Here is a 27,778-nt window from a genome sequence, read left to right on the forward strand (position 1 = left end):
ACACAATCAGTTTGTTGTTCTCACACTTCAGGCCAGCCATGTGTCTTTAATTTAACTTGCTGCATGTTATTTCATAAAATATTGGATTTCTGCCCTGCCATGTTATGACATGTTGGCTAAAATAACAGTGAACTGCAAGTCTGGAATATTATGCCAATTGAATTTAGAAATATTTTGTAACAGAAATGTTTGTGCTATTTTTGTTCCTACTTTGAGTTTTTTTGCTATGTACCATGAAAAGCTGAAGAGTACTTTAGAACATAGAAACATAGCACATTTGAGAATATAGTCTCTCAGATACTTTTGAGATTCAAAAGAGTGATCAAATGCATTGCTCTCAGTTACACTGTCTTGTACATGTCAGTATCTGCAGTTGAGGGGTGCCATCATGAGTTTGACAGTTCCCGCCGGAGAGACAGAGGCACAACTGTCAAAGACCTCCTCCTGTCGGAGCATCTGTCAGAGGTGCCGTAAAGCATGCCGGATCGGAGCAGGAGGCTCAGAGGCCTAAACGCTGCACCTGGTGAAGCCATTCAAACACCCTGCACACGCACACACACCCTGCTCTCTGCACAGTGTGTGTGCCCCAAGGAGTGTGTGTACCAAGGGCCCCTGCCCCTGCTCCCCACCCCCCAGTTGCTATTTGCTGCCTGTCAAGACTGTGCTGTTGTGACGTTTGCACACACATGCCTAATATTTATCAGTCTCTGCTTCTTCACAATGCTTACATTTTCTCTCTGCCACCCACCCCCCCTCACCCTCTCTCTCTCTCTCTGTCAAGACTGTGCTGTTGTGACGTTTGCACACACATGCCTAATATTTATCAGTCTCTGCTTCTTCACAATGCTTACATTTTCTCTCTGCCACCCACCCCCCCTCACCCTCTCTCTCTCTCTCTCTCTCTCTCATACACACTCCCACACACTCTCTCTCTCACTCACACACGCTCACACATACATACTGTACACATACATACACACACGCACACACACACACATATTCGTCCCTCCGTCTCACTCTCCTTTCAGCAGTATTGCTCTCTTTCCCTCCCTCACACTCCCGCGCGGACGTTGACATTGAATCTAACAGGCAGAGGGGGATCCTGTGTTGGAGGCGGGGAATTCTTTATGTAACTCTGCTGCTCAGCTCCTCACGACTAACGCTTTCTCGTCCCCTCGCTGATACACTCTCATTCTCCCTTTTCTGGGGAAACACCAGGCCTGCTCACCGTGCGTAGGTGTAGGGTAAGAGTCCTCGTATCTAAATAGAGGATGTTTTTATTTCCCTCTGAGTTTCTCAGTGTGGGTCGGCGCACGGCAGGAGGAAAGGCCGAGGGCAACAGGTGTACGGAGACCCAGAAGGCTCAAGAAACACACAGTCAAGCTCTTACTCCGTGACCTCTGTGCCCCCTGTGTGCAGTCTGCCCTGCGTCTGCTGTCACCGTTGTCATCTGGAGACAGCTGTGGGAAAGACAGGTCCCCTCTGCTTTACCACATTCTATCTAATATAGGGATATCAAAACACCAGAGGAAACCCTGAAGGAGAGGGAAAGAAGTAAAAGGGGCAGAGAGAGAGAGAGAGAGAGACAAAGAGAAAGAGAGAGAGAGAGAGAGGGATGCAGAAAAGAGAGACAGACATAAAGCAGAGTGTGTTCGTAATCATAACAGAGCTGCGAGACTGGCTGCCCACCAGCTGTGTCGTGGACTAGAGGAACTCTCTGAGACGAGATTTTCAGGAAGCTGGGTAATCTCTCTCCCAGATAAGACAGCTGCCCCCAGAGGGCAGGGGAGGAAGGTGTCAGAGCAACACTGGGGAAACAAGGGGATTCCCATGCTTGTCCTCCAGGGTCCAGTTCAGAGCGAGGCACACACATGTCAGCATCTTTCACTCGTGAAAAAGTAGCTATCATCAGCAAAACCCACTCTATTTGACATGATGCTTTTGGATAAGCTTGGCAAAGTTCCATGTGAACTGGCATAATGGTATTTCAAATGATGTAGTATGAGAAAAAGATTAGAAAGACAAGCCTTCATTTTTTCTTTTTAGCACTGTACAAAACAAAGCAGAACTGATCGAAACACCCCCAAGAGATCCATTTTTCAAAATGGAGAGTGCTCGCTCTTCAGCCAGGGAGCATCTCCTTTTTTGCACTGCCAAAGTGAGCTCCATCACTCCCCTCTGCCTTGCTTTTGTTCCTCCTCGGATCTTTCCCTATTTTAGTATGTTCCTCCCGATGCCTCTCACCCCTGTGAGTAAAGATAAAAACTCTATAAAGATTTTTTGAAGATAGAAAGACGCAGGGGGAAAAAAGACGACGCAGGAAACCTCAGCTTGAGGAGAGAGAGAGTCATGGCTGTGTTCCCAGTCCAGTGGGGTGGTGCAATCTACTCTCCGGAGTGCAGCCAAGTCGAGGATACTCCGCTCAGAATCTCCAGAGCGCTTTATAAGGACAGAGGAAAAAACTCTGCTCTGGCTATATTTAGACAGACTTTATCGCTCTCTCTCTCTCTCTCTCTCTCTCTCTCTCTCTCTCTCTCTCTCTCTCTCTCTCTCTCTCTCTCTCTCTCTCTCTCTCTCTCTCTCTCTCTCTCTCTCTCTCTCTCTCTCTCTCTCTCTCTCTCTCTCTCTCTCTCTCTCTCTCTCTCTCTCTCTCTCTCTCTCTATTTCTCTCTCCACCTGCCAGCCTCTTATCTGCTTCATTAGAATTCTCACTCTCTCGCATGCATAGGCCGCCCACATGGCTTTGGAGAGTCATAACAGCACACACACACACAGAAAGAGAGAGAGAGAGAGAGAGAGAGAGAGAGAGAGCTCCTCTGTTTCTTCGCTTGTGTAGTAGGCCTACACATCAGTTGGTTATTATCACTATCACCATCATCGCCACTGGTATTTATGCAGCGCGGCGCTTTTAGTGAACAGCTCACTGCCTTTGAACACTCAGTCAAAACCAGGCCTGTTTGACCATTCACTGACAGCAGGTTTAGAGACATTTCAGCTGGGAGCAAAAACATATCTGTATGCATTCCTGCCATTCATATTTCTTTCCTTACATATTCCCCCACTACGCTGTAGTTATTCAAAAGACAGGGATATCTCTTTTGGCAGTTAAATGTGTTCCGTTACACAAGCTGCATTTGTGCATATTTGAGGCTGTATAATGTAGTGATGTGTACTGATGGCTTCAGTGGTCTTATCTTATCTATGTAGATTGCTATCTCTGCACTTGACATTTCTTGACATCACTTTGACCTCTGCATCTCAGAAACACATATAAAAAGCAAACAGCTCTGTAAAATAAAAATACACTCTTGAGAAACCTCCACCAGTTCCCCATTTATCTCAATCTCATGGTGACGCTAACAAACCATAGCAGTGTGTTGGAAACGGTAGCTGGTCAACAGCCAAGTCGGAGCCAGCCCTCTCCATTCGGGCGGAGAGGGGCTTTAATTGGCCAGACATGTGCATAGGACAGCCATGAGGACGACAGGTCTGTTTGCCAAGAGATTATTTATGGGATTGAGAGAGTTCCCGCCAGTAAGAAGCCGTTAAGACAAGGAGGAAAAACCGGGAGATGGGAAAGCGAAAGAGAATCTTGTTCAACAGGTTTTGGGATCGTTCCTCCCATAGTAATTTGTTGACTCCATCTAGTTCTGGTTGCTACTGATAGCAGGTGCGGCTGACATGACAGGATGAAAACCCACAGAGGATGATTGCTCATGACATCAGTTAGCGGAGCATAACATAACCTGCAGACAAAGGTTACATTGATGATAATAAACAGTTTTAATATGGACTCAACATATTCCATATTCTGCAGCTTTGATATGTCCAGGACACACACAAGAAGACAATCATTAATTATAAACACAGTCAGTCTCACGCACACACACACACACACACAAATGTAAACACATCTCTCTTGTCTAGACTAGTGCACACCTGTCTCCCTTTGGAAATTGACAACGGCAAGCTCACCTCACCCCTGCCACCATCACCACACCCATACCTCTTTCCTCACCCTCAGCAGTCTGTCTGCCCCTGTTCGCTCAGAAGCAACTGAGGCCCATGAGAGGCAGCTGGCCAAGAAGAAAGCCCCATTTGCATGAGCTGTCCAACACGAGAAGCACGACCAAGAGCTCCAACTGCCAGGCAAACAACATGTAAATGACATTCAAATGATTACTCTCTCTCTCTCTCTCACTCTCTCCCCCTCTCTCTGTGTGTGTGTGTGTGTCTGTGTGTGTGTGTGTGTGTGTCTGTGTGGACTGTCTGGTTGTCATTTTCCTTCCTCACAGAAAGCCAGTTTACCTCAGCACAAGCACTGCTCTGGGAATGACAAACTATGACATCACAATAGTAGAAACATTCACGCAACACAATGGTGCTCTGTGAGGGAGCAAGAGCGAGGCGTGGCCAACATGCACACAGTGTCTTCATGCACACAGGAACAGAGCAACGGCCCGAGCTGCTGTTTCGCCTTCTTACTGTCTTCAGCCCTCCCTCTCTCTCTCTCCTTTTCTTTCTCACTCTCTCTCCTTCTGTCCTATCTCTCCACCCCCCATTTTTTCTTTGTCCCTCTCTCCCTCTCTCTCTCTCTGTTCATCTTTGGCCCAGGCGCTGGAACGCAGGGATGGAGGTGGAGTGGGCGGCGATCTCGTGGAAACAGAGACTGTTCTCTTAGGCCGCCAAACAAAAGCCCAACTTAAAGGGATGCCTGGCTTTTGCAAGTCCAAGCGGATGGTAAAACAGATGCATTCACACACAGTATCCACATACATGATGGTAATGACATACAGCACGCTCACACCCTCACACACTTACACATTGCCCACTGTTCAATAGCAGTTGCCCCTCCCATCCTCACAAAGCTGACTGTTGGGCCAGAATAGTATTTAGACAAAACTCTGAGCTGAGTACTGTCCACTTCAAACAGCCACAAAGGTTTACAGACAGTGACCACACTGTCGCAAGCAACACTGCAAGTTGAAAAACAGTTGACATTTTAGATGTAGCCTATTTGAAAATTGTGGGATTTAAGCGGATCATTTACAACGACCACATCCTTCTCTGTAACGGTTATAGCAGCAGCAAAGACCCGTGGCAACTCAAAGTCACCTCTAGCTGTAAAATGGGTCAAGAAGACACAACAAACACAGCAGCACACTACTGTGCAAACAGTGGATAAGCACCAGTGAAATGGCTCTGAGTTCTGACTCTGAGCCAATACAAATCCCACCTGTCCTTCAGTTTATGTTTGAAAATAAACAGCACAAGTCGAGAACAAATGACCAAGCGTTGCACTCTGGGGTTTCCATTCACCATTCATCCACCCAACCACCTGCTCTTCATATGTGTTCCTTTGTATAGGGGATTTGATAGCCTAGCATGTCAGAACTCCATCTGTTTTTATTACAGAGATGTTCATTTGTCTAATTCAATGGATGTATTGGGGAGTTTTTTAGTCAATTTATATTCGTCCACACAGTTTTCCAAAGGCTATTGACATAGGTTCTGGATTGCCTTACCATATTTAGAAGTGTCATCTGATTCTGACTCTGATCCAATTTTTCGCCGTTCATAAAAATTTTAAATATATTGTTGGTTGATTCTAAAATTGGGTGTCCTTAAAATGACTGAACAGACTAGGCCTACTGAATGGGGGTACCAAGAGATAGGAAGACTGATTAATCCTACATTCCAATTCCTCTGGGATTTTTGGACCGTGAGAGAGGGACAGAGAGAGAGAGAGAGAGAGAGAGAGAGAAAGAGAAAGAGAGAGAGAGGGGGGGGGGGGAGCATCTGCTTTTCTTTTTAATTTGTCTGTGAGGTAGCCTATATGTTCTGTTGCCTACTCTAAACATATTCATTGCCAAGAGATTCACTAGGGCATTCATCCAGGAAAGTAGGCTATTGATAAAAATGATTCCTGACAAGTAGCTTAACAGTAGACTGGACCACTAGGAGACTGTAGCCTAATAGGCTAGTAAATGGAACTATGGGCTATGCATAAAATTGTCAGAGTAAGCCATCTAGTGGTTATATGTAACCTTGCAACAACAAGGTATAGAAAGTAGTAGGCCATTTTGCATGCATAGCAAACCGCAGCCTAATTCCATGATATTGTCAAGGGCAATTCATATATTTTGAAAATAAATACATTTTTATTTATATAGGCCAGAGTTGAACGTCTTCTATCACAAACTGCTTCTTGATTCATTTATAAGTCTTTGAGAAATTTGAGAACAAATGCACAATGATTGTCTAGCGTTAAAATATTTTTAGTGAAGGGGCTTGGCTTTTGCTTTGGTCACGTATTCTATTTCATATGTGCTGTTGTTATGGATACAGTAAACACGTGATAGGCAATGTGTGAAAGTGCAGAGGATTGAACTCTTTGCGCAGGTGCAATACGACCACCAGCACCCGAATCTCGATGGGGTGGGCACTGGACAGCAAGAGCGTGCGAAACCAGGTAAGTCGCTGGAACTTGCCCGTCATGCCGTCACCTGATTGCTTGCCGGAGTTTTCAGCGCTGTCGAGCTAATAACCTTCTTGGTTGTGATGGGGGGTGGAAAACTTCAAGTATTTCAAAACGACATTTGGGGATAAGAGAACTTGCATGTCGGCTGACAGACAGGTGATATGACGCATCGTCCTCCTAGCACAATCATTCATAGGTGTCTTATCTGCTGCATGCATTATGGCGTCATAACTATATAGACGTGGAGCGTAATAACTAGACGTCTGTGGCTTGAAGTTTGGGACTAGCCTTGGCTATGTAGCCTATGCAGAGAAATTACATCTGTCAGACCTGAAGCGATCTTGAATGTAGGCAGTTCGTTTAATTTACTTTTTTGTTTATTTTCTGTCTATCTTTCTAAATGTAAAGACGACCAAGGCAAGATAAGAGGCATGTAGCTTACAATGCAGTGCCTTTGAGGTGACAGGTGTAGCCAGGCTATCTTCGGCTCTGCAATCCAACCTCCTTATCAATCAGCTCTGCCTCTAAAACTCATCTTGCTAATGTGCTATCCAGTCTGCATTTAACCTGAATGTATTTACATGCAAGCTCTTGTAACGTGCGTGTATGTCATTGTGTCCATCCATGTCTTTCATACTGGATTTGTCACACCTGTAATCCTTTTCTATCCCCCTTATGGGTCTTTCCAGTGGCAGCACTGACAACAGGATTGGTCAGCGAGCTGAACCCAAACCAATGGCCGACATATGAGATCAACAGGAAGGTAACAGACCTGGGCTGCGGAAGGAGCATGCAAGAGGGGCCAGAGCACCAGGTGTCCATGACACTCTGAACCGGTGTCGACTGAATGGAGGTCCCTAAGACCAGGAGATATGTCCAGCCAGGACACAGGGAGGACAGGCTACCGGCCACAGAAAAGAACCTTGTGCCCTCAAGTGCAGTGAGTGGTGAGTGGGCCAATATAAAAATGCCCTTTTCTCCACTCTCTGTTCAATCACACAGCATATTGGCGAAAAATATGTGTGCCTCTATCTATCTAATCTATCTATCTAATCTATCTATCTATCTATCTATCTATCTATCTATCTATCTATCTATCTATCTATCTATCTATCTATCTATCTATCTAATCTATCTATGTATGTCAGCCTACAACAAACATGCCAGGAGAGAAAAGAAAGAGGAGTCTGTTTACCTCTTGTTTAGGGATTACCTGGGGTTGCTCAGGTGTGTGTTTCAGTCCGGTTTTGAGTTAAGCATTTTAAAGAGCCTTAAAAACCCTCAATCACCGTGGACACCGCAGTGGAGACACCTTATACAGCGCAATATAGCCTTCAGTGTTTGCATTGACTGTAAAGGAGCGCCAGTACACATTCTGAATAAATCATGAGGGTCATGGTCAGAAATGCGTCGCAGCGGACAATTAGAATGCGGCAAGCAAGAATGAGGGCATTACAGTTCCATGGCCTTGCTCTTTGATCCAGTGGTGGAAAGGTCAATGTCAGAGCTCAAGTTACGGTCTCAAAGGGATTATTTATATCGTGTTGAGTGTATCTCGTTTTGCTCCTGGCCCAGTTCCAAAGTAAGGTTTTATTTTCTAATAGGCAATTTGGGCCAAATTACTTCGGTTTTGTCTGCATCAGACCACGCAAACTGAATGTCCTATGTCACCATGCAGGCACATATGATGTTTAGAGATTGTGACTGTGTGTGTGTGTGTGTGTGTGTGTGTGTGTGTGTGTGTGTGCGCGCGCTTGTCTCTGGGTGCCTTCATCCCTTGCACAGATCCTTAATGAATGTCCTCATTGGTGAATATGTGGTTAATATAAAGTATATAATATAAAGTATGTATGTGCTACTGATGTGCTACCTCCCCTTCCCCAGATGTGGAGGGCCAGAGTGATGGAGATCGGCCAGGTAGACCGCAGCAGCGGGCACAGTCTCTCGCCCAGTCCAGCCCAGAGAAGTGCTTACGGACCACTCCATGTAGGAACAATCATCTGCCACATCTAGCCCACAGCACCACTCATTTTGTACATGTCACTGCTGATACTTGAAGCACAGAAACACAGACACAGACAGACACAGACTTCGACCATTGTACCGTTTACAATCATGCATGGGCACTCACTTTTACCAGTATACAGTACATCCTGTTGAATTAGTTTCTAATGGGAACATTGTTTAGATCAGCAGCAGTGCTGTGTGTGGTGTTGAATCCCAGATTGTGTGTGTAATGAGTAACTTATGGATGAGCCTGGTTTCATGCTTTGGTGGTAGTGGTGTTATGTTTTGCTTTTACCAGCACCACCTACAGAGGGGAAGGTGCGGCGCAGCCTGCTCAACCTGCCCATGATCAACCCTGAGAGGCTGCGGATGGCCCGTGTTCTGGTGGACAAGGCTGTCAAAGTACTGTCGAATTCCGTGACCTTTCCGTATTCATTCCAACCTATTCACATTTCTGTATGGTGACCAGTCACTCCACATTCCCTATCTTGTCAGATGCGGAGGATATTTTCTATACAGGGCCCATATCCGGTGGTCCGCGCTGCTCTGAGGGCAAGGGGGTGGGTGGAACGTCGTCTGCCACGGGCCAATCAGCAGGCGATGCGTCGCCGTGAAGAGGATGAAGATGACACAAATGATGGGGATGACAGCGGTGACGACGACGATGATGATGGTGTGGAGTGAAGACACGAAAGCCCAGTGTTTTTATATCAGTGGTCACTCTTGTAATTCTGTCGTCAATATAATCTCATTTGTTTTTGTAGACAGTCCAGAGGAAACTGACAAAGATGATCTCAATGATTTGCATAACCTGATGGTGAGATATTTCTGTAATTGAGTAATATCAATTTATTCTCCAGGGTCACAGAATAGATATGGAATTGCTTTCAGTGACATCCTCTCACTTTGTGTTCATTACATGTCTTTGTTCTTGACATACTTTACATTTCTTTGTTCTTTTTGCTATTCTATTTTTAGTCACGACTGGTTAGGAATGAGTTATCATTCTTCTACTGGACGACACGAAGGGACACCATTGATACGCGCTCACTAAGGAAGGAACAGATGATCAATCACTTTGCCAAGGCTGGAACCTTCACCACCAAGGTTAGCCTAGACCCACAAAGTATCACTGCCAAACAACAATAATGTCCACAGACATCCTATTGCATTATTTTCATTCTAATGGTCACAATGACCACCATGTTATGCAAGTGCCCACACACTCTCTTAATTTCTCTCTCCTCTCTCTCTCTCTCTTTCTAGGTGGGTCTGTGTGTGAACCTAAGGAACCTGCAGTGGTTCGATGCAGCAGACCCAGATAGCTTTTTTCCACGCTGTTACAGACTGGGTGCTGAGGATGAGAAGCATGCGTTTGTAGGTCAGTATCTGCATCCACTGTTCTTTACTCTCTCAATCCCTGGCAGCAACCATATTCATGTGTATTAAATATTTTGTCCTATGCAGCATACCACAACATTTTGTTTGTCCAACTAATTTTCTTGTAAGAGGACTTTAGGAGAACAGCTTGCACAGGTCTGCTTCAGTTCATCGTGGAGAGAAGTCGAGGGGAGTGGGGCACAGGTGAAGGAGTTGCATCTGCTTGTACAACTGATCCGGCACGTCCAAGTAAATGACAGACTATTTGTGAAGAGTTAATACTAGTTTCACAGTCACTGTTCGTTCATTATTCATTTGTGGGTGTTGTTTAATAAGATCCCCCATCAGCTGAGCCGTGTTCACAGAATGTTTTCATCTCCACAGTATCTAAGAAACCCTGTAAAAGGCCTGCCGTGTCACCGGTGAGCCCTAGAATCATCGAAAGTGCTTTGCAAGTGTGCAAGGACTTCCTTGACAGCCTGGAACACAATGACATAGACATATCCATGGAGACGCCACCCACCTTGACAGACCAGCAGTGGTCAGAGTTCATTCACAACTACTACCTGGTTGTCCAGTGAGTGTTCTCTTCTTTCACCTTCATAATAAGAGCCTTTTCACCCAAAATAAGTTCATTGATGTGTCAGCGTGTTTCAGACGAGTCACTCTTTCTTTCACTCACCCAGTGATGGTGCCGATGTCGAAGGTAGCGCATATTATTTGAGCAGTTGCCAAGATATACTGCAGAGGCTACGTGAAGTCTGTCCACAGATGGACACTGATGGCGTCCACAACATCTGGATTGTCAAACCTGGAGCGAAGTCCCGCGGCAGAGGTGAGCTCCCTTTAGCATGTTGTTGTTAAAGTGTTATTTTATGTAGTCTCTTCATACAGCTGTATCATAGACCATAATTAGCACTGCAGGCCATTTGTTTTACAAAATTGTAGTCTCTCTCCTGTTTCCTCAGGCATTATGTGCTCAAAACGCCTGGATGAGATCCTGAAGCTCGTGGATAGCGACCCAACACTGATAAAGGACAGTAAGTGGGTGGTGCAGAAGTATCTAGAGCGCCCCCTGCTGATTCATGGCACCAAGTTTGACCTGCGTCAGTGGTTCCTGGTCACTGAGTGGAATCCCCTCACCATTTGGTTTTATAAGAAGTGCTACCTTCGCTTTTCCACCCAGCCTTACTCAGTGGAGACCATGGAAAAGTAAGTGAATGTTGTGATGATTGTCATGGTTTTCATGGTCTTTCGTTGATCTCACATTGACTTTTTCAATGACTGTTTTTCAGCTCTGTGCATTTATGCAACAATTCCATCCAGAAGCATTTTCAGCCATCGCTGCAGCGCCACCCCGAAGTTCCGGAGGACAACATGTGGTCATGTGACCAGTTCCGCTCCTACCTGTCCAGGCAGGGGTTGGGGGCCAAGTGGGGCGGTGTGGTGGTCCCGGGGATGAAGTCGGCCGTGGTGCACGCACTGCAGGTGGGTGCTACACATTGGTGATTGTTACTGAGGTACCCCCTTCACTGTAAAGCGCTTTTGGGTGCCTCGAAAAGCGCTATATAAATGCAATGTGTTGTTGTTGTTGCAGACGGCACAGGACCTGGTGGAGTCGCGGCGGGGCAGCTTTGAGCTGTACGGAGCAGACTTCATGCTCGGTCGGGACCTGAGGCCGTGGCTGCTGGAGATCAATGCCAGTCCCACCATGGCACCGTCTACGGCTGTCACCACCAGACTGTGCACGGCGGTCCAGGAGGATACGCTGCGCGTGGTCCTGGACTGGAGGTTTGATCGCAATGCCTACACCGGAGGCTTTGAGCTCATTTACAAGCAGGTGAGGTGGAGGATGAATCTTTGAGTTAAGTGTGAAATTCTCTAAGTGTCATCGTCATTTACTATCAGCACTATAGGTTTTTTCTATAGAAGTTAATTGACAATATGTGTTAAATTGATATGAGGACACATGACATTGTGGATGGTGTAAATTATTGTGTCATTAAGTCATTAAAGGAGAATTCTGGTGATTTTTCACATAGATCACTGTTTCTCAAGGTCACCGAGTACTGACGGTATGGAAAACCCCCGAAAACAATTGGTTCTACCTAGCTCGAGTTACTGCAGGCAACAGCTTGAGATGCCAGACAGCTAAAGTGCTACACTTTGTACCAACAGTAGGCCTACTTGGTGCCCTCAAAAAACAGAGATCTATGTAAAAAAACACTGGAATTCTCCTTTAAGTATCAATAAAAAAGGGATTAGCAGGTAATTGTTCTAACCTACTCCACCTGTGTGGTTTACCTGTAGGCAGCAGTAGATGTACCTCAGTATGTGGGGATCAATCTGCTCATTGAAGGCTCTCAGATCAGGAAACCACGCCCTCCTGCTCCAAAGCCCTCTGAGAATCGTTTCATCCCACCGCCACCCCCATTTCGGCGTCGCTCACCACGCAAAGACTCTGAGGACAAAACTGAGAAATCAACTGAGAAACTACCACCTGCTAACATCAAGAAAAGTTTCAAGTCAGTGGTGACAGAGTTGACATTCAAAAAACCCAGGGTGCAGCCATCAGCAGCATTGAACAGGCTGGGTAGTCATGGGACTGGAGAGATACAGAGAGTCCCTCACCATATCAGCATCACAGACAACTTGAAACTGCCACCCAGGGTGCTAACTCGGTCCCTGGATGTGCCCTTAAGGAAGCCATTTCTCTGTGGACATGCAGCGAGGCCCAGATCAGGGAAGGCTCGTGCTAAAGAGTTTCCCCCTGGTCCTGTTCTTTCTCTGGGGGTGTTCAGCCTACATAATTCAGACAGGGGCCCCACGTTGTTGGTTCCCACTCCAGTTGTCCCACAGGCCAGTTTCCGATACCAATCATTCTCCCGACACCAACATAAGATGTTAAGAGTCACCTGTGTTGGGCGGAGCATGCATAAAATATGATGGCGTTCAGAGAGGACAACTTGTTTAAAAAAATTTTGCACATATATAACCACTGTACCTCACAATAAAGTATCATGCAACCAAAACATTTGTGAGATTACTCAAAGGTAAATTATTGATTAATATATACTACTTTTGTCAAACATTAAGAATACATTTTTTTTTAGTTCAATTGGAAATACATAAAAAATAACATGGTCAAATCTTTGGTTTATAGTATCTTTTTTACTAATGTATTTCAACTAAAAGTTGCACGTACACCCGTGGAGACCAAGTAGTGGAGAGGAGAGAAAGAATGCATACGTAGCTTACGTTGCGTATCTTTGACGTACGAGTCCACGAGTTGCTGCCCCGCGGTTACAGCCGAAGTCTTCTGAATTTGCCTGGTAAAGATGGCAGCGTCCGTGTGTCGAGCCGGGAGTGCACTGGGGCGTGCTCTCGCCAAAACTCGTGGCGTAAGTTCACTGAAATACATATTTCACTCTACCAACGATCGTTACAGCTCAGTAGTTAAAATTTTTTTACTTACCGTGTGGATATTTTGGCGACTGTGTCCGGTAACTTCATGCTAGCTAACGCTAACAGTTAGGATAGCTACCTAACGACAGTTTCGTTAGAATAGGAGGACCGATTCAGCTAGCATGCTAGCTAACTGGCTAGGCATATTAGCCAAGTAGCTGTCGGGAAGGTCAATAAATAGAGCATTTCTGTCTCTAGGGTTATATTGCTTTTAGTTAAAGAACCTCGTCTCTTGTGGTAGTTTGTGTCAAAGGTTCACATTTCATGTAGGCGGTCAGTAGTTAACTGATGGTGTTTACAAGGTCATTTAGAATATCCTTCTGTACTTGTCTTGGATTGCCCTTACATTGCCTGCTTGCTTGCTAGTTAGCCTGTTAGCCAGCTAACGCCACCAACATCCCGACTATGGTTGAGTACATCGTTCAGATCAGATAACGTTAACATTTTCACATTTAAAGTTACGTGCGTTCAGTCAGAAGAGTGTTATTCAGGCGTTTTGCTACACCGAGACTTGGTATATTGTTAAGTCAAAGCTTTCAGTAACGTTAACCTATTGAAGGTGTTATTGGAATTAGGATTAACCCATGTATCGATAGCATTACCTTTTGGTGTTGGTAAGCAGTGTAGCTTCTAACGTTAACCATAGATTGTAGATGTGGCGTGGAACTCAACCTACCTATAACAAAGATTATACATGTGTCGTGTAACTTAACATATCTACAATCTTTGGTGTAATGTTACTTCCCCTCATATAATGTCATATTGGTCTGTAATGACGATGAAGGTGATCAGCTCGTTGTCTTGACCATAATATTACTTACATCAAACTGAACGTTTCCCAACACTGTGCTTTTGTTACTCTCGGAGTCCTAACAAAGTATCAAACAAAGTAACAAAGTAAATTGTCCTGTAACATGAGACCTTTGATTCTCCTCCAGCCACTCTTGCTGTCATTGAGACGTGGTCAGGCCTCAGTCTCCTATGCTCAGAGCATCTTGGGAGTCCCCGACACTCGCCTGACTTCTCTTGAAAATGGTCTTCGGGTGGCGTCAGAGGAGACCGGGCAGGCTACATGCACGGTAAGTCATGAACTGATGTAAACATTATGATGTGTTATGAAGCGATTAATGTATTTATTCTCTTATGCACAGCATAGGTATACTGCTGAACCCTTTTCACCATGATACAGTTCTATTTGAATGTTGTTGGCAAATCAGAATTATTTTACTATATTGTGATTCCTTTTTCATCTAGGTTGGCTTGTGGATAAGCTGTGGGAGTCGCTATGAGTCTGAAAAGAACAATGGTGCAGGGTTTTTGTTGGAACACATGGCCTTCAAGGTACCTACACACCATTATCCCTGAAATGTTCTGTACCCTAAAAAAAAATACTTTACTTACATTTACATTTGTTAATTTAGCGGACACTTTTATCCAAAGCGACTTACAGAAAGAGTATAACATTCAAGCTACAGTGCAGGAATTACTACTGCATCTGTCAATGCTATTACTAGAGTGTGAGCATTATAAGTACTAGTCAAAGTGTGGTAGGTGTGTGGTACTTGAGACCATGTGCTTTCCAGTAACTGTCATTCACAACTTTAGGGAACAAAACAGCACCCTCAGAGTGCCCTGGAGGCAGAGGTTGAGGCCATGGGGGCCCACTTGAGCGCATACACCTCCCGGGAGCACACCGCATACTATATGAAGACCTTATCCAAGGACTTGCCCAAAGGTAAGAAAACCTGTATGGCGGGTCCTGTCTTCCCTCTTAACTACAGTGTGCAGGATTTAGGGGATCTATTAGCAGAAATTAAAGGTACACTATGCAAGAGTTTCACCTTAATAAAACCTTTACAAAGCCAATTTGATTGTAAACGAACTTGTAATAGGGGATTCGTTCACCTAGCATAGCCATACAGCATAGACGTAGCGAGTTGCTAACGAGAGAACTAGCCATGCAACTTCAAGAACAGCTGCCCAAAGACATCTCGCGAGAATCGTGAAACATTATCTTGTCAGTAGATAGAGCTCTTTGGAGATAGTTTTGCCTGTTGTTAATCCTTCACCTCCACAAGCCAAGAGAAGTAGGCTATTTACAACAGCCGAGTGAAATATAAATATATCACGACTCTAGGGGGAGCTCTGCAGTCGCCAAAAATTCCTGAACCTCCAAAGTATACCTTTAAGTAGAGTATTCACATTTACATTTTCATCACTGTGTAGTCACCTGAAACTGTGAATCACATTTTCTTTAGCTTAGAATGAGCCCTTCGTTTCTGCTTAGTGAGCGAGTTCACCTCTTCTATGGAGTCTGCCATGTTGCGCTGCTGTTTTTACAGTATCCCAGAATATACAACTGCAAACCATAACAGAAATGGCCTTTTCATGGCACTGGACTACCTTCGTAAGTTATCCAGCACAGAAAGGGAGGGGTATTTTGTTGGTTGAAATAAGCATCCATGCCACTAGATGCTACTAAATCTTACACAAGGCACCTTTAATGAGGCGAAGGCAAAAACATTTTTCAAACCATCAGCAGGAGCAACTGAAAATTCATAATATTGGTAAATATAATAGTTATTGTGAAATTTGTCTTTGTAGAACAGCCTTACTGATAACTCTGAAAATAAAGCAGAACAATTCAGTTTCTCACACTTCAATATTAAAATCCTCTGCTCCCTCCATTCCTTCTCTTGTATATCGTACACAGAGATTCATTAAAAAAATTTTTTGATGATGCAGTGCCATGCTGCATATGCTGGCTAATGTGAACTCTTAAAATAACCATCTATCTGTTTCCCCCTCTTTCCATGTCCACTCATACACACACCTTCAGCCGTGGAGCTGCTGTCCGAGGTGGTGCAGAGCAGCTCGCTGAACGAGGCCGACCTGGAGCAGCAGAGGAGCGTGGTGCTGCGTGAGCTGGAGGAAGTGGAGTCCAGCCTGCAGGACGTGTGCCTGGACCTGCTGCACGCCACCGCCTTCCAGGGCACCCCGCTGGGGCACAGCGTGCTCGGGCCGTCCGCCAACGCCAGGTACTTAACCACACCGCTGCTCCGGGTCATTTGTGAGCGTGAACAGGAACAGTGTAGGCAGGACACGCTCATTTCATACATACAAAAGGTCATCCATACAAAAGGTGATGTCCATGTACATGCATGTCTGTTTGTGTCCTTGGTGTTATTCACTCCTTGTATGGTAATCTGATCTTCATAGGCATATCAGCAGGTTAATGGATAGCAAATGTCAAGCTTTCATTTTTACCTTCTATTAATATCCATGCTATATGTATATTATGCACACTATGTATGACATTCATATATACCTGCCTGATATCTGATGAGAATAGTCACTTTGGGTAATCCAGATGCTGATTAGAATGCTATTTGCCTCTGTACCATTCGATGAAATGCATTTTTGCCACCATCTTGGTGTCCTTGACAGAACTCGTACCTGTTTAGTAAGGTAGTTTATGGGCACATCCCACCTTTTGTTTAGGCCAGGTGCAGGACAAAAGGTATATGAACGTAATTGAAGAGAGGCAATGTCCGTACACCGGAGTTTAGCTCCAGACTTTAATTAAAACCAACAACGTTTTGACCCGTCTGGTGTGCGAACATTCCCTCTCTTCAAGAACTACAGGAGTCCCACAAACATTTGTCTCTAAATAAATATTATTTGTCTGCCTTCTTTATAAAGTGCTCTTGTGGGTGTTTGTGTGTTTGTGTAGCGTGAACGTTAACACTTGGCTTGTCTCCATACAGAACCCTGACTCGTCAGGACCTGGTTGAGTACATCAGCAGCCACTATAAGGCTCCCCGCATGGTGCTGGCTGCAGCCGGAGGTACTGTTTCCCTTCCTCCCCAGTTCCTCCCTCGTCTGCAGTGCTCCCTTGATTTGAGACATTGCAGCAAGCTGTTGCAATACTTACACGTTCTGACCCTGTGTGTGTGTGCGTGTGTGTGTGTGTAGGAGTGAAGCACGATGAACTGGTGGGTCTGGCTAAGAAGCACTTCAGCAGCGTCTCCTTCGAGTATGAGGACGACGCCGTGCCAGTGCTGTCTCCCTGCCGCTTCACAGGAAGTGAGGTAAGACTAGGTGTCCCATCACGCTGTACCACCCCGTGGGGCCTTACACATGTCTCACCCTTGTGTTCTCCGCCGTGTGCCTCTCAGATCCGCATGCGTGACGATGAGATGCCCCTTGCACACGTTGCCATTGCAGTAGAGGGAGCAGGCGCCGCCAGCCCAGACATAGTGCCGCTCATGGTGGCCAACAGCATCATTGGCAGCTATGACATCACTTTTGGTGGAGGAAAGGTGAAGTTTGTCCCCTATCTTGTTTGTGTGTTTGTGTGTGTTTGTGTCTCTCTCTTGGGACTATGACAAAATATGTTTCCTCATTGCTCATCCTGTTTTGCTTGTGATTGAGCTATTTGACTTAAAGGACAAGCAAATGGATTATTCATGATTGACCAGGTGCAGTCTTGACCTATGCAGTCTTGAATTATTCTAGCTTTTAAAGCACGATGGGAGATGACACTTGACTCATGCAGTACCTCATGGAATTTGTAACACCCATCTGCCACATGTTTGCCTAATATATATATATATATATATATATATATATATATATATATATATATATTTATATTGAATTTATCCCCAGCATCACCCTCCCATAGCTGATATGGCATTAAACTAGCCTAAAATGACTACAACTACGACCCTTCCATAAAAAAGTGCTTTGGGAGCATAAATGGTTCCAAAAGATTGGTTTTAAAACCACACTGACCAATAATGACTAAATAAGTATAACCACCTTTAAGCAGTCTTCCATCGCACTCCTACCTGTCGCATGGGTAGATATCTCCTGTGTCTTGTGGTCTCCATGCTGAACTTTGACACCTGTGCTGTGTACCTTTGAGCCATCTTCCTTTGCACTCCAGGCTGTTGCATGTCCATGCGTCTGTCTTGTGGTGTCCGTGCTGACCTTTGAACCCTGTGCTCTGCAGCACCTCAGCAGCCGTCTGGCGAGGCTGTCGGCTGAGTTGGGCCTGTGCCAGAGCTTCCAAGCCTTCCACTCCACCTACAGCGACACAGGCCTGCTGGGAATCTACTTCGTCACCGACAAGCACAACATTGAGGACATGATGCACTGGTCCCAGAACGCCTGGTTGGTGGCGTTTTCATTTGTAGATTTAAGAAAGAAGAAATGTATTTTGTTGAATTTATTTTCCCCTTGATGTAAACAAGATTGATATTAATCTTTCATATGCTCAATCTATGTATTAAATATATTTGGGGGCAGCCGTGGCCTACTGGTTAGCGCTTTGCACTTGTAACCGGAGGGTTGCTGGTTCGAACCCCTACCAGTAGGCACGGCTGTAGTGCCCTTGAGCAAGGCACCTAACCCCTCACTGCTCCCCGAGCGCTGCTGTTGTTGCAGGCAGCTCACTGCGCCGGGATTAGTGTGTGCTTCACCTCACTGTGTGTTCACTGTGTGCTGTGTGTGTTTCACTAATTCACGGATTGGGATAAATGCAGAGACCAAATTTCCCTCACGGGATCAAAAGAGTATATATACTATACAAAAGAGTATGTATACTATACTTATGTACAGTGCCCTCCACATGTATTGGCACCTCTGGTAAAGCTTAGTAAAAAAAGGTAAAAATGATCACCAATATATAGCAATATATCTTGATAAAAAAAAATATATAAAACATATCTGCAATTTATCTTGATCTCACAATGAAAACAATGAGGAAAAATCCAACCTTGAAGTGAAGTTAATTTATTCTGAGAAACAAAAATACCTCATTAAAAAATATATATTTTTACCAAAAAGACATGTGCCACAATTATTGGCACCCTTGTATTTAATACTTTATAGTCTCCTATGACATCCCATGAAGTTGTAGATTACGAAGGAAGGTATTTGAGACCATTCCATCTCCAGATGGTCCACATTTTTGGTTCTCACTTGTGCATTCTCCTATTTTACTCCCCCTGTTTTTCTGCCATGGAGTTCAGATGAGGGGGCTGAAATGTGCAGAAGTGTGGCCATGGCAGAAGGTTTTGTGTTCAGTAAACCATTTATATGTGAAAATGATTTGCTTTCCTTCAAGGTTGGATTCTTCTTCATTGTTTTCATTGTGAGATTAAGATAAACCAAATCAGCAAAATAAATATTTTTTATATATACCTGTTTTAAGTCAGCTTTACCAGGGGTGGCAATGAATGTGGAATGTGGAGTGCACTTTATCATTGTTACATGATGGAATGATAATGTTGTAGGGTTTCATTTGACCGTTTGTTTTTCTGTAAGACACTTTGCTGAAGGTAAAAGTCATTTTTCTGTTTGCAGGATGAACCTGTGCACCACAGTCACGGAGAGTGATGTTGCCCGCGCTAAGAACCTTCTCAAGGCCAGCCTGGTGGGACAGCTGAACGGTAAAAAATTTGCATACATCAGAAATTTAAATAGGTACACACACACACACTCGCTCTCTCTTGTTCTGTCTTACTCTGCTCTTGAGTTCTTCTGCATTGCTCTCACTATCACACCCACACACACACACACACCCACACACACAGTCTCCATGTGACTTTAATTTAGCCCTTTGCACTCTGCACCACTTCTTGTCCCACAGGCACGACGCCTGCGTGTGATGACATCGGCAGGCATGTTCTGAACTACGGCCGCCGCATCCCCCTGGCTGAGTGGGACGCCAGGATTGATGTGAGTTCCTCCTCCCGTCTCTCTCAATCCCTCCTCACAGTTCACCCCGGGTGACTTCCATTAACGCCCATGGAGTCCTGGGGACCTCCAGTGACCCCTGTCTCTGCGCCTCCTGTCCCTCACTAATCACCTCTGCATTCCCCCCCCCCACAGGAAGTGACACCCCGGATGGTCCGTGATGTGTGTTCCAAATATATCTATGACAAGTGTCCCGCCGTGGCCGCAGTTGGTGAGTTTGTGATTCATGCGCCGATGAGAGACATTGTGCAGAATGGAGAGAAAAACATAAGGGGAATGTGGAAATAAAGAGGGTTATTCAAGACATTGAATATTTCACATTTTCACCGCTCTCTCTCTCTCTCTCTCTCTCTCTCTCTCTCTCTCTCTCTCTCTCTCTCTCTCTCTCTCTCTCTCTCTCTCTCTCTCTCTCTCTCTCTCTCTCTCTCTCTCTCTCTCTCTCTCTCTCTAGGCCCAGTGGAGCAGCTGCCCGACTACAACAGGTTGCGCAGCGCCATGTACTGGCTCCGCTTCTAAACAAGCCCTGAAGATCAGAGCGTTTGTTTCTCCTCATGTTGCCGTCAAGCTCACACTTTTTCCCCTTCTTTCTTTCTCTCTCTCTCTCTCTCTCTGAATCACCCCAAGTCCATCCTCCTGATCCACCCTCTCCTTTCTAACTGTGAAGTGGAGAGGTTAACATCAATGATATAAGTCTGAACAAAACCAGAAAGATGCGTTCCTCTTCCTCCCTCCAACCCCCCACCCCCCTTTCCCTCTTTTAGTTCCTGCCTTTCCATCTTTGTATGATTGCAAAGAAGTGACTGAACTTGAAGGGTGTCGGCTGCGTCAAGCATACAAAGTTTCGGTTGTTTTTGTTTAATTTTCCACCAACCGCCAGTCGTTACCTCACTACAATGATTGTACGTCCTGACAGCCGGCTTGATATCAAAAGGGTACATTTATTTAGAGCTAGGCATTATGACGAGGGAGGGAGAAGGGGACATGCGGCACATTCAGTATACATTTAGTAAACAGAAGCGATCAGGCCACTGTAACAGTTTCACATGGAGCCAAACTATTTATGAACTGATGTGATGTTTTGTTTCTGTGTTCTATTGTACATAACAGAAGCTCTCATTCCAATAAAATACTTTGAAATGGAACATGTCAGTTTGTTATTTGATCACATGGCCAGAGTTGGCAAATCTTAAGGGTAAATGACCATGTAGTGCAGTTCACTCTGTTATCCACCAGAGGACTTAAAACTTGGCATGCGAAAACATTACCTCTCCCCACTGTTTATCATCAGTAAATCAGATGTATGGAAAATATAATAATATAAACTTGTTTAGTCCCCCACCCCCCAGCACACACACACATACACAGACTACATGAACAGAATACTATGAAGAGACATCCTGAGTTCCAAACATGTCCAAACTCTAACCTGGTGCAATGGGGTGAGAGGTAAGATGGGGTATGAGGGCATGATGATGTGAGCCTGACTGTGCTATGTGTGATGTGAGTGGTTGTGGGTGTGTTTCTTGACTTGAGAAATGTATGCCACATTTGTACATGCACTGATGGCACAATTTTTTTTTTTTTTTTTTTTTTTTTAAATGAATTCTTTGATTAGCTGTCAGCTTTTCCTTGAGTCTCATCCCAAATGGAAATTTGGAAAGTGGAGGCAGAGCATAGCGAAGAAAGGAGCCAAAAGATGTATTATGTAAAACTTTGGTGTGTGTGTGTGGCTGAGCAGGGGGGATTTCACTTTCTCTGGCCCTCACAACTTATTAGTGTCCACCAGTTTGTGCTTCACTCGCTGTCCACTGCCCCTCACATCTGTCAGATCACATGAAGGCAGAGGAGGTCTGCTAGTGTGGAGCAGCTGGCTAGTTCACATTTTTTACATTCAAAAGCGTTTCTGACAAAAATGACAGCCTCAGTTCCCACATTCCAAAGATGCATGGGTCGAGCCAAGCTTGGAGTCTTTGGGTAACTTATCTACTTGACTGACCACGCCAGTGATCCCACATGGCCTGCAATCAGGCTTAAGTGGAGTGATCTCGAAGGCCAAGACTCGGGAGGACGTGTTTCGTCGGTGCACATACGCGTGCCTCTGACTGGGTGAAACTGTAGTAGGGTGAGGTAGAGACACGACACCTCAGTCACCCTGAGACAATGAGCCTTGAGATGGGTCCAACAGCCGAGAACCTCCCCCCCCCAGTGAAAGAAGGAAGACCCTCTTCAGAAAACAATTTGGCATGTGCTGCTTGGGGACCAAAATATTTGTGTGTGTTTCAATGTGTATATAGGCCCTATATTTAAAAGAAATCTGAATACTAAAATGTACATGTTTTGATATCTGAAAAGGTAAGGAATTAAGACTTCATTGATGGTCAGTCTGGATAGACATTTGAGGCTTCAGGCATGGCAGACCAAAGCTGCTCTAAATCTAGATCTGCTATTTCAACTCAAGCATTTCAGTAGTTTCTTTTTTCATATGTGCCATCTGCCATGGCATGGGACTTGGTAAATTAGGCTTGAGGTTCTGAGACAAAGTAATACCAGAAGGGATTTTATGTTATTGATTGATACACATTCAACATAGCCTACACTGACTGGAGTTCAACGCATATTCAGCGACTTGGCCCCATGAGGAGGACTTGACAACGTAAGCAGGAATTTTGAAGGATCAACAAAGTCATCTGTCAATCACTTACTCTGAATGAGATGATAAGGCCGGGACAATCAGTACCTGAAGCATGGCAGCATGTCGTAAGCGGGATGCCGACGGCCTTTTTTATGCATGCCAATAAGCTCTGATGAATACGTTGTGTAAGGGAGTTGGGAAATATAAAGGACTCCAACATGGCAACTTCCTATGTCCTTATTGTTTATTTACAACGGTTTCTCTCTAGTACAAGAGGAAAGTATCAGTTTTATTGCATGTGCCTTTGTGTGGTGTACACTAGGTAGAGATCTTTCTGACCATTTGACTTTTATTATTCCAATCAACAACAGACCAACTAGTAAAAATTAGAAGGTTTCTCAAAATAACTATTATTATGAAAAATGCCATACCATTCTGTTGGGTATTTACTGTATGTCTCTTGTTGACATAGCATAGGCTTCATACATAATTTGGGGCCTGCAGAAGAAAGCTTTGAAACTAGAGGTCAAAGGCAGAGGACTCTGCTCTCTCTTGTCTGAATGACTATATTTTCCTTATTAGTATTATAATAACTCATTCATTCATTTTGACCCTCAAATCTTTGTCCTTTTACAGAGGAAGGCTTTTTCATTGCTTTTATCTTTGAAATAATTTGTGAGGTGTTGCAGCTCTATGATAACACGCTCATTAATTGACTTAAAAGCCACAGCACAGTCATTACTTTTATGTTGAACAATTATGAATTGGACTCCTGTGGCAGAAAGCCAATTAGATCAATTTTTCACACAGGAAAAAAGTGATGCATTAAAGTGAGGCATTTAGATCATGTTTCAAACCATAACTACAACCATGAACTGACTCCTTTACTTTATGAACTCCAGATCTTGTGGTATGTGACATCATATGTCACAACTGTGATGTTGTCACAGAGACCAAGCTGGTGGCTGGATATCCTCCCTACCTCTATTCTGAGACCCCATAGACAGAAAACATACAGAAACCATGTCCTGAGGCCAAGGAGCTATGAGTGGCTGAGTGCATCAGCATTTGCTCTGACCTTAAGGGTTCTGAGTCAGTTAGGTTCTTAGTCCCCCACCCCCTAGCACACACACACACACACACACAGAGAGAGAGAGAGACTACATGAACAGAATACTATGAAGAGACATCCTGAGTTCCAAACATGTCCAAACTCTAACCTGGTGCAATGGGGTGAGAGGTAAGATGGGGTATGAGGGCATGATGATGTGAGCATGACTATGTGCTATGTGTGACGTTGTTAGTGGTTGTGTGTGTGTGTGTGTGTGTGTGTGTGTGTGTGTGTGCGTGTGTTTGTGTGCATGCGTGTGTGTGTGTGATGGGAGTGGGTACCATGTTTTGGTTTCGCTTTAGGCCTTTGTGTGTCTAGCAGTTATGTGGAGTACTTATCATTACTTAGATGAGGGTAATGTCTTGATGTTTGGGGCTGGAGGAGACAGAAGAAACGCAAGGACCTTGTCCCTGCCTTATCTGCACTGCTCAGTCGGACAGATTCCTCCTCCTCCTCCTCCTCCTCTTCCGACCCCTCCAATCCTTAATTGCAAGCTTCCATAATCGCAGGCTCAGGCTCTCGCCTGATGCACCAGGTCTCATCTGTCGTTCCCTCCCGCTCCTCTCGCTTCTGCGTTCATTCTCTCCCCCAGTTTAGACTGAGAGAGCTGATCTAAGGTCAAGGGTCACTGTATGACTCAGGGGTATGTTTATTTATGTTTGTTTGTCTTTTGTTTAGCATGATGACGCACATAAGCTGGAATAAGGAGGAGGAAGTAATCAGGTATTGACAATTATGAAACATGAAAATCTGCAGTCACAACACAAATGGTTTAATATGAACAGATTGACCAAATCTGTTTACCACATAGTCAGAATATTGCAATGTTGTCTGCATACAGCAGGGCGACAATGTGGTTATTAAACTCAATCAGAATCAAAACTCAATCTGTGCTGGAAGGCAGGTCAGCTTTATTTATTTATATACTGTTAAAACCTGAAAATGAAATGCCACAATTCCTTTTCTGTGACTTTGTTAGCTTTGTGGAAATTGGCTCTGGGCAAATCTTCAGCGGACATCATGGCTTTTCCTCTCTCAGAATAAAGCCCCTGAGAGAAAAACAAAGGCGATGTATAAAGATAATGAGAGAAATGTTCCCTGCTACTACAGTATGTAGTAGCATAATGAGAAGTGATAGGCAGATGTCAATGATCATTCTTCTTATGATCTTGAGATTTAATATATGTCTCATTCTGAGTCATTACAGGCCAGCAGTGTCTTTGAGGGGGAGGACTGCAATTCTTTCAATAAGTAATAAGACATGAATAAACACATTTGCAACTACCACAACTCATGTATTTTTAGCCAAACTACTGTTTAGAAGCGGAACAGGAAATTAAACGTGACGGAGGGCACCACATAAGGAGATAAGAGGACAAACATGGAGCAGGGGGAGAGGGGGAGAGTTGGGGGGGGTAACGTGACGGTGGACGGAAAGACGTAAATCGACCGATGGAGACAGAGAGAGTAAAAGAGAGAGAGAAGAGGGTAGGGGTGTCAGTGCGGCATGCAGCCTCTGTCTAAAGATTCGCCCCTGGATTGGCAACTCAGATGCATTAACGGGCATTAAAGTCCACTGAACGTTCAGAGAGACACACAGCACTGGACAACAAGAGGCAAGAGCCCACAAGGTCAACAGTCTTCCTCCAAAAACCAAGGAACGTGAATGTGTGTGTGATTGTTTGTGTTGGGACAAAGCTCTAGTCAAGTTGAAATATTGGGTAAGTGTTGAGGATAGAACATTTAATGCTTCATTAAATACTTAATTGCATGAAAAGTGCTCATTTCATGCTATTTTTTAAATCAAATTTTGTATTTATTGGCAAATCCCGTGGTGATGGAGATGAGCTGTGCATAAAAGGAGTTCTGGCTTTTTGCTGAAGTTATTCGTTGACTTTAATTCAGAAATCAATATTACAAAAATCATTTTAAACCGATTGCTTTGAGAAGTTCAGTGCTGTGCATTTCTTTGTTTCTTTGTCTTGACAAATTCTTTTTAAAAAGAGAATCTTTTCCAAGGTTCCACAGTAGACAGAATACGTTTGGCTAAATGATACAAGCACATGTAGTAGAAAATCTAATCATAGCTTTCCTTTGATAATATTCATTCTAAAAAGTATTTCTCTATACAAAACTAGAGCAAGCACTAAAGTTCAGCATGAGATTACCACAGTTAAATATTTCTTCACTTAACTCGTACATAATGAATTTCCACAATAGTGGACAATAAAGACCTCTAATCTAATAACTTTCATGTTTTCAATACAGATGTAGTCAAACTAACTGAAACAGTTTGTCATCATGTTCCTTTTACATGAACAAACCTCTCTGTGCCTGTGCGTCAGCAGACTCCTTCTCTGGTGATGATGCGTGGTGTGGGACTGTACCTGCTGTTGCTGCTGCTGCCCTTGTGTGCCTGGTGCCAGCCGCGCGGCTTCAGTCGTCAGGGTCCGCAGCTAGAGGACAAGGAGGAAGAACCAGCGGCCGGGGACCTGATGACTGTCAGCATCCTCAACCGGAGCGGGATCCTGGCATCTCTTCTCTCTTCTGACTTCCAGCACGCAGTCAGGCAAGCCAGGGCTTCTCGGCCGCTCCCACAGCTCAGCAAGAAGGCAGCCCAGGGGTCACGTTTCGCCCTCTCCCTGGATGTGCCTACCAGCATCCTGAGTGTCCTTATAGACCTGGCCAAGAACCAGGATATGCGGGCGAAGGCGGCATCTAACGCAGAGCTGTTGGCACGTATTGGCAAGAGGAAATAAAAACCATTAATGGTATAGTTCAACACAGGGTCTGGGACCTAATTAATATAATGTGTAGATTATATGTATACTTTGAATTTGTTTGGAAACAAGACACATGGGATTTCATTTTGTTTTGTTTGGGAACATTTTCATGAGATATCAGAGGGGTTAGCAGTAGACATGTCTATTATTTTAATTACCCTTTTCTGTATTTAATTTTCTTATCAACAAATATGTAAATAGTAACATACATGAACACTATAGTCTCTATGGTCTCTTGATTGTAACTTGATTGCATTAGATAATGTATATCTGTCAAATGACATGAATTTTGGAATGATGGAATGTGAGAATACACCTCTATGTTTGTATGTGCACACTGGACTTATATAATAAAATTCAATAATTTACCATCATCTATTATGCGTCGTTCTGTTCAACCTTGTATTGATTACAGTGAGTATTAATGTGAGGCATTATAAACGCCTCTTTGAATTCAGAGTGAGACGGAGGAGAGAAACAGATAAGAAGACAAAGACATGCAGATATTGTTTCCCCTCTTGAATGCAGTGTCATCACTGATCTGGGCTGATTAGGCACTCTCCCAGATTCTCTCATGTAAACACCACAATTAAAAATAACATGATTAGTATCAGACAGTTTCCGCACTTTTACATGCGTCACTGATGAGAGAATTTTGAAATGGCACTTAATTCAACATCTAAACAAAGGCTCATTGTAAGGAAGTGCACAATGTTCTTTCCTGCCTGTGTGCTGTACTGAATCCATTTCTGATTAAAATATATTTAGTAGAATTACATCAGTAGATAACAATTAAAACAAACATCAACCGTCATCAAAGCGTCATACATATTGTAAATAAGAACAAAATCTGTATGTATGACTTTGACGAAAGTTATTTTTAACAGTGGCCGTAGATAAGTAGCATATAAATAAAACTGGTATGATTCACTGCTCCCAAGGGCCTCATTTTTGGGTTCACTTTACAAAGTGGCCCAGACCGTTCCTGTCAACTGCACTATGGTTCTCTTGAAATTTCCTAAGCCCTGGGGCAATATCTTATTCAATGGTGTGCTGGGAGACTGTGCAGTCACAGCAAGAACACAATATTCTGCGACTTGAGATAGGAATAGGGCCAATTTTAGCCCAGATGAACATCAAGGGGTTGTAGGGCC

General features: G+C 44.2%; 2 protein-coding genes across 3 annotated transcripts; both read left to right on the top strand.

Moving 5' to 3' along the window:
* The first annotated feature begins 2,752 nt into the window (after positions 1 to 2,752).
* Positions 2,753 to 12,893, top strand: ttll3 (tubulin tyrosine ligase-like family, member 3). 2 transcript variants are annotated; one of them, XM_076268482.1, is made up of 17 exons: positions 2,753 to 4,160; positions 4,296 to 4,740; positions 6,403 to 6,472; positions 7,171 to 7,428; positions 8,366 to 8,467; positions 8,787 to 8,890; positions 8,984 to 9,161; positions 9,253 to 9,305; positions 9,467 to 9,595; positions 9,755 to 9,869; positions 9,998 to 10,117; positions 10,253 to 10,445; positions 10,555 to 10,703; positions 10,837 to 11,080; positions 11,164 to 11,356; positions 11,466 to 11,708; positions 12,179 to 12,893. In XM_076268482.1, the coding sequence occupies exons 4-17, from the start codon at positions 7,329 to 7,331 to the stop codon at positions 12,812 to 12,814; spliced, it is 2,559 nt and encodes an 852-aa protein (XP_076124597.1). In that variant the 5' UTR covers positions 2,753 to 4,160; positions 4,296 to 4,740; positions 6,403 to 6,472; positions 7,171 to 7,328; the 3' UTR covers positions 12,815 to 12,893. The 2 variants fall into 2 exon arrangements, with proteins under 2 accessions (XP_076124597.1, XP_076124596.1); XM_076268481.1 differs by lacking the exons at positions 2,753 to 4,160; positions 4,296 to 4,740; positions 6,403 to 6,472; ... (1 more) ...; positions 8,366 to 8,467; positions 8,787 to 8,890 and having other exon boundaries at positions 8,993 to 9,161; positions 9,998 to 10,072.
* A 265-nt stretch (positions 12,894 to 13,158) lies between these two features.
* uqcrc1 (ubiquinol-cytochrome c reductase core protein 1) lies at positions 13,159 to 21,240 on the top strand. Its single transcript, XM_076269351.1, has 13 exons — positions 13,159 to 13,269; positions 14,272 to 14,412; positions 14,588 to 14,674; positions 14,939 to 15,068; positions 16,173 to 16,371; positions 17,101 to 17,180; positions 17,309 to 17,424; positions 17,512 to 17,655; positions 18,351 to 18,511; positions 19,706 to 19,791; positions 19,992 to 20,080; positions 20,234 to 20,309; positions 20,550 to 21,240. The coding sequence occupies exons 1-13, from the start codon at positions 13,207 to 13,209 to the stop codon at positions 20,612 to 20,614; spliced, it is 1,437 nt and encodes a 478-aa protein (XP_076125466.1). The 5' UTR covers positions 13,159 to 13,206; the 3' UTR covers positions 20,615 to 21,240.
* Positions 21,241 to 27,778: the final 6,538 nt, after the last annotated feature.

This window comes from Alosa pseudoharengus, unplaced genomic scaffold (genome assembly GCF_046254945.1).
Source record: "Alosa pseudoharengus isolate Yale_2024_CS ecotype anadromous, Long Island Sound unplaced genomic scaffold, YU_APseudo_1.1 YU_APseudo_1.1_scf_5, whole genome shotgun sequence".
Taxonomy (NCBI): Eukaryota; Metazoa; Chordata; class Actinopteri; order Clupeiformes; family Clupeidae; genus Alosa; species Alosa pseudoharengus.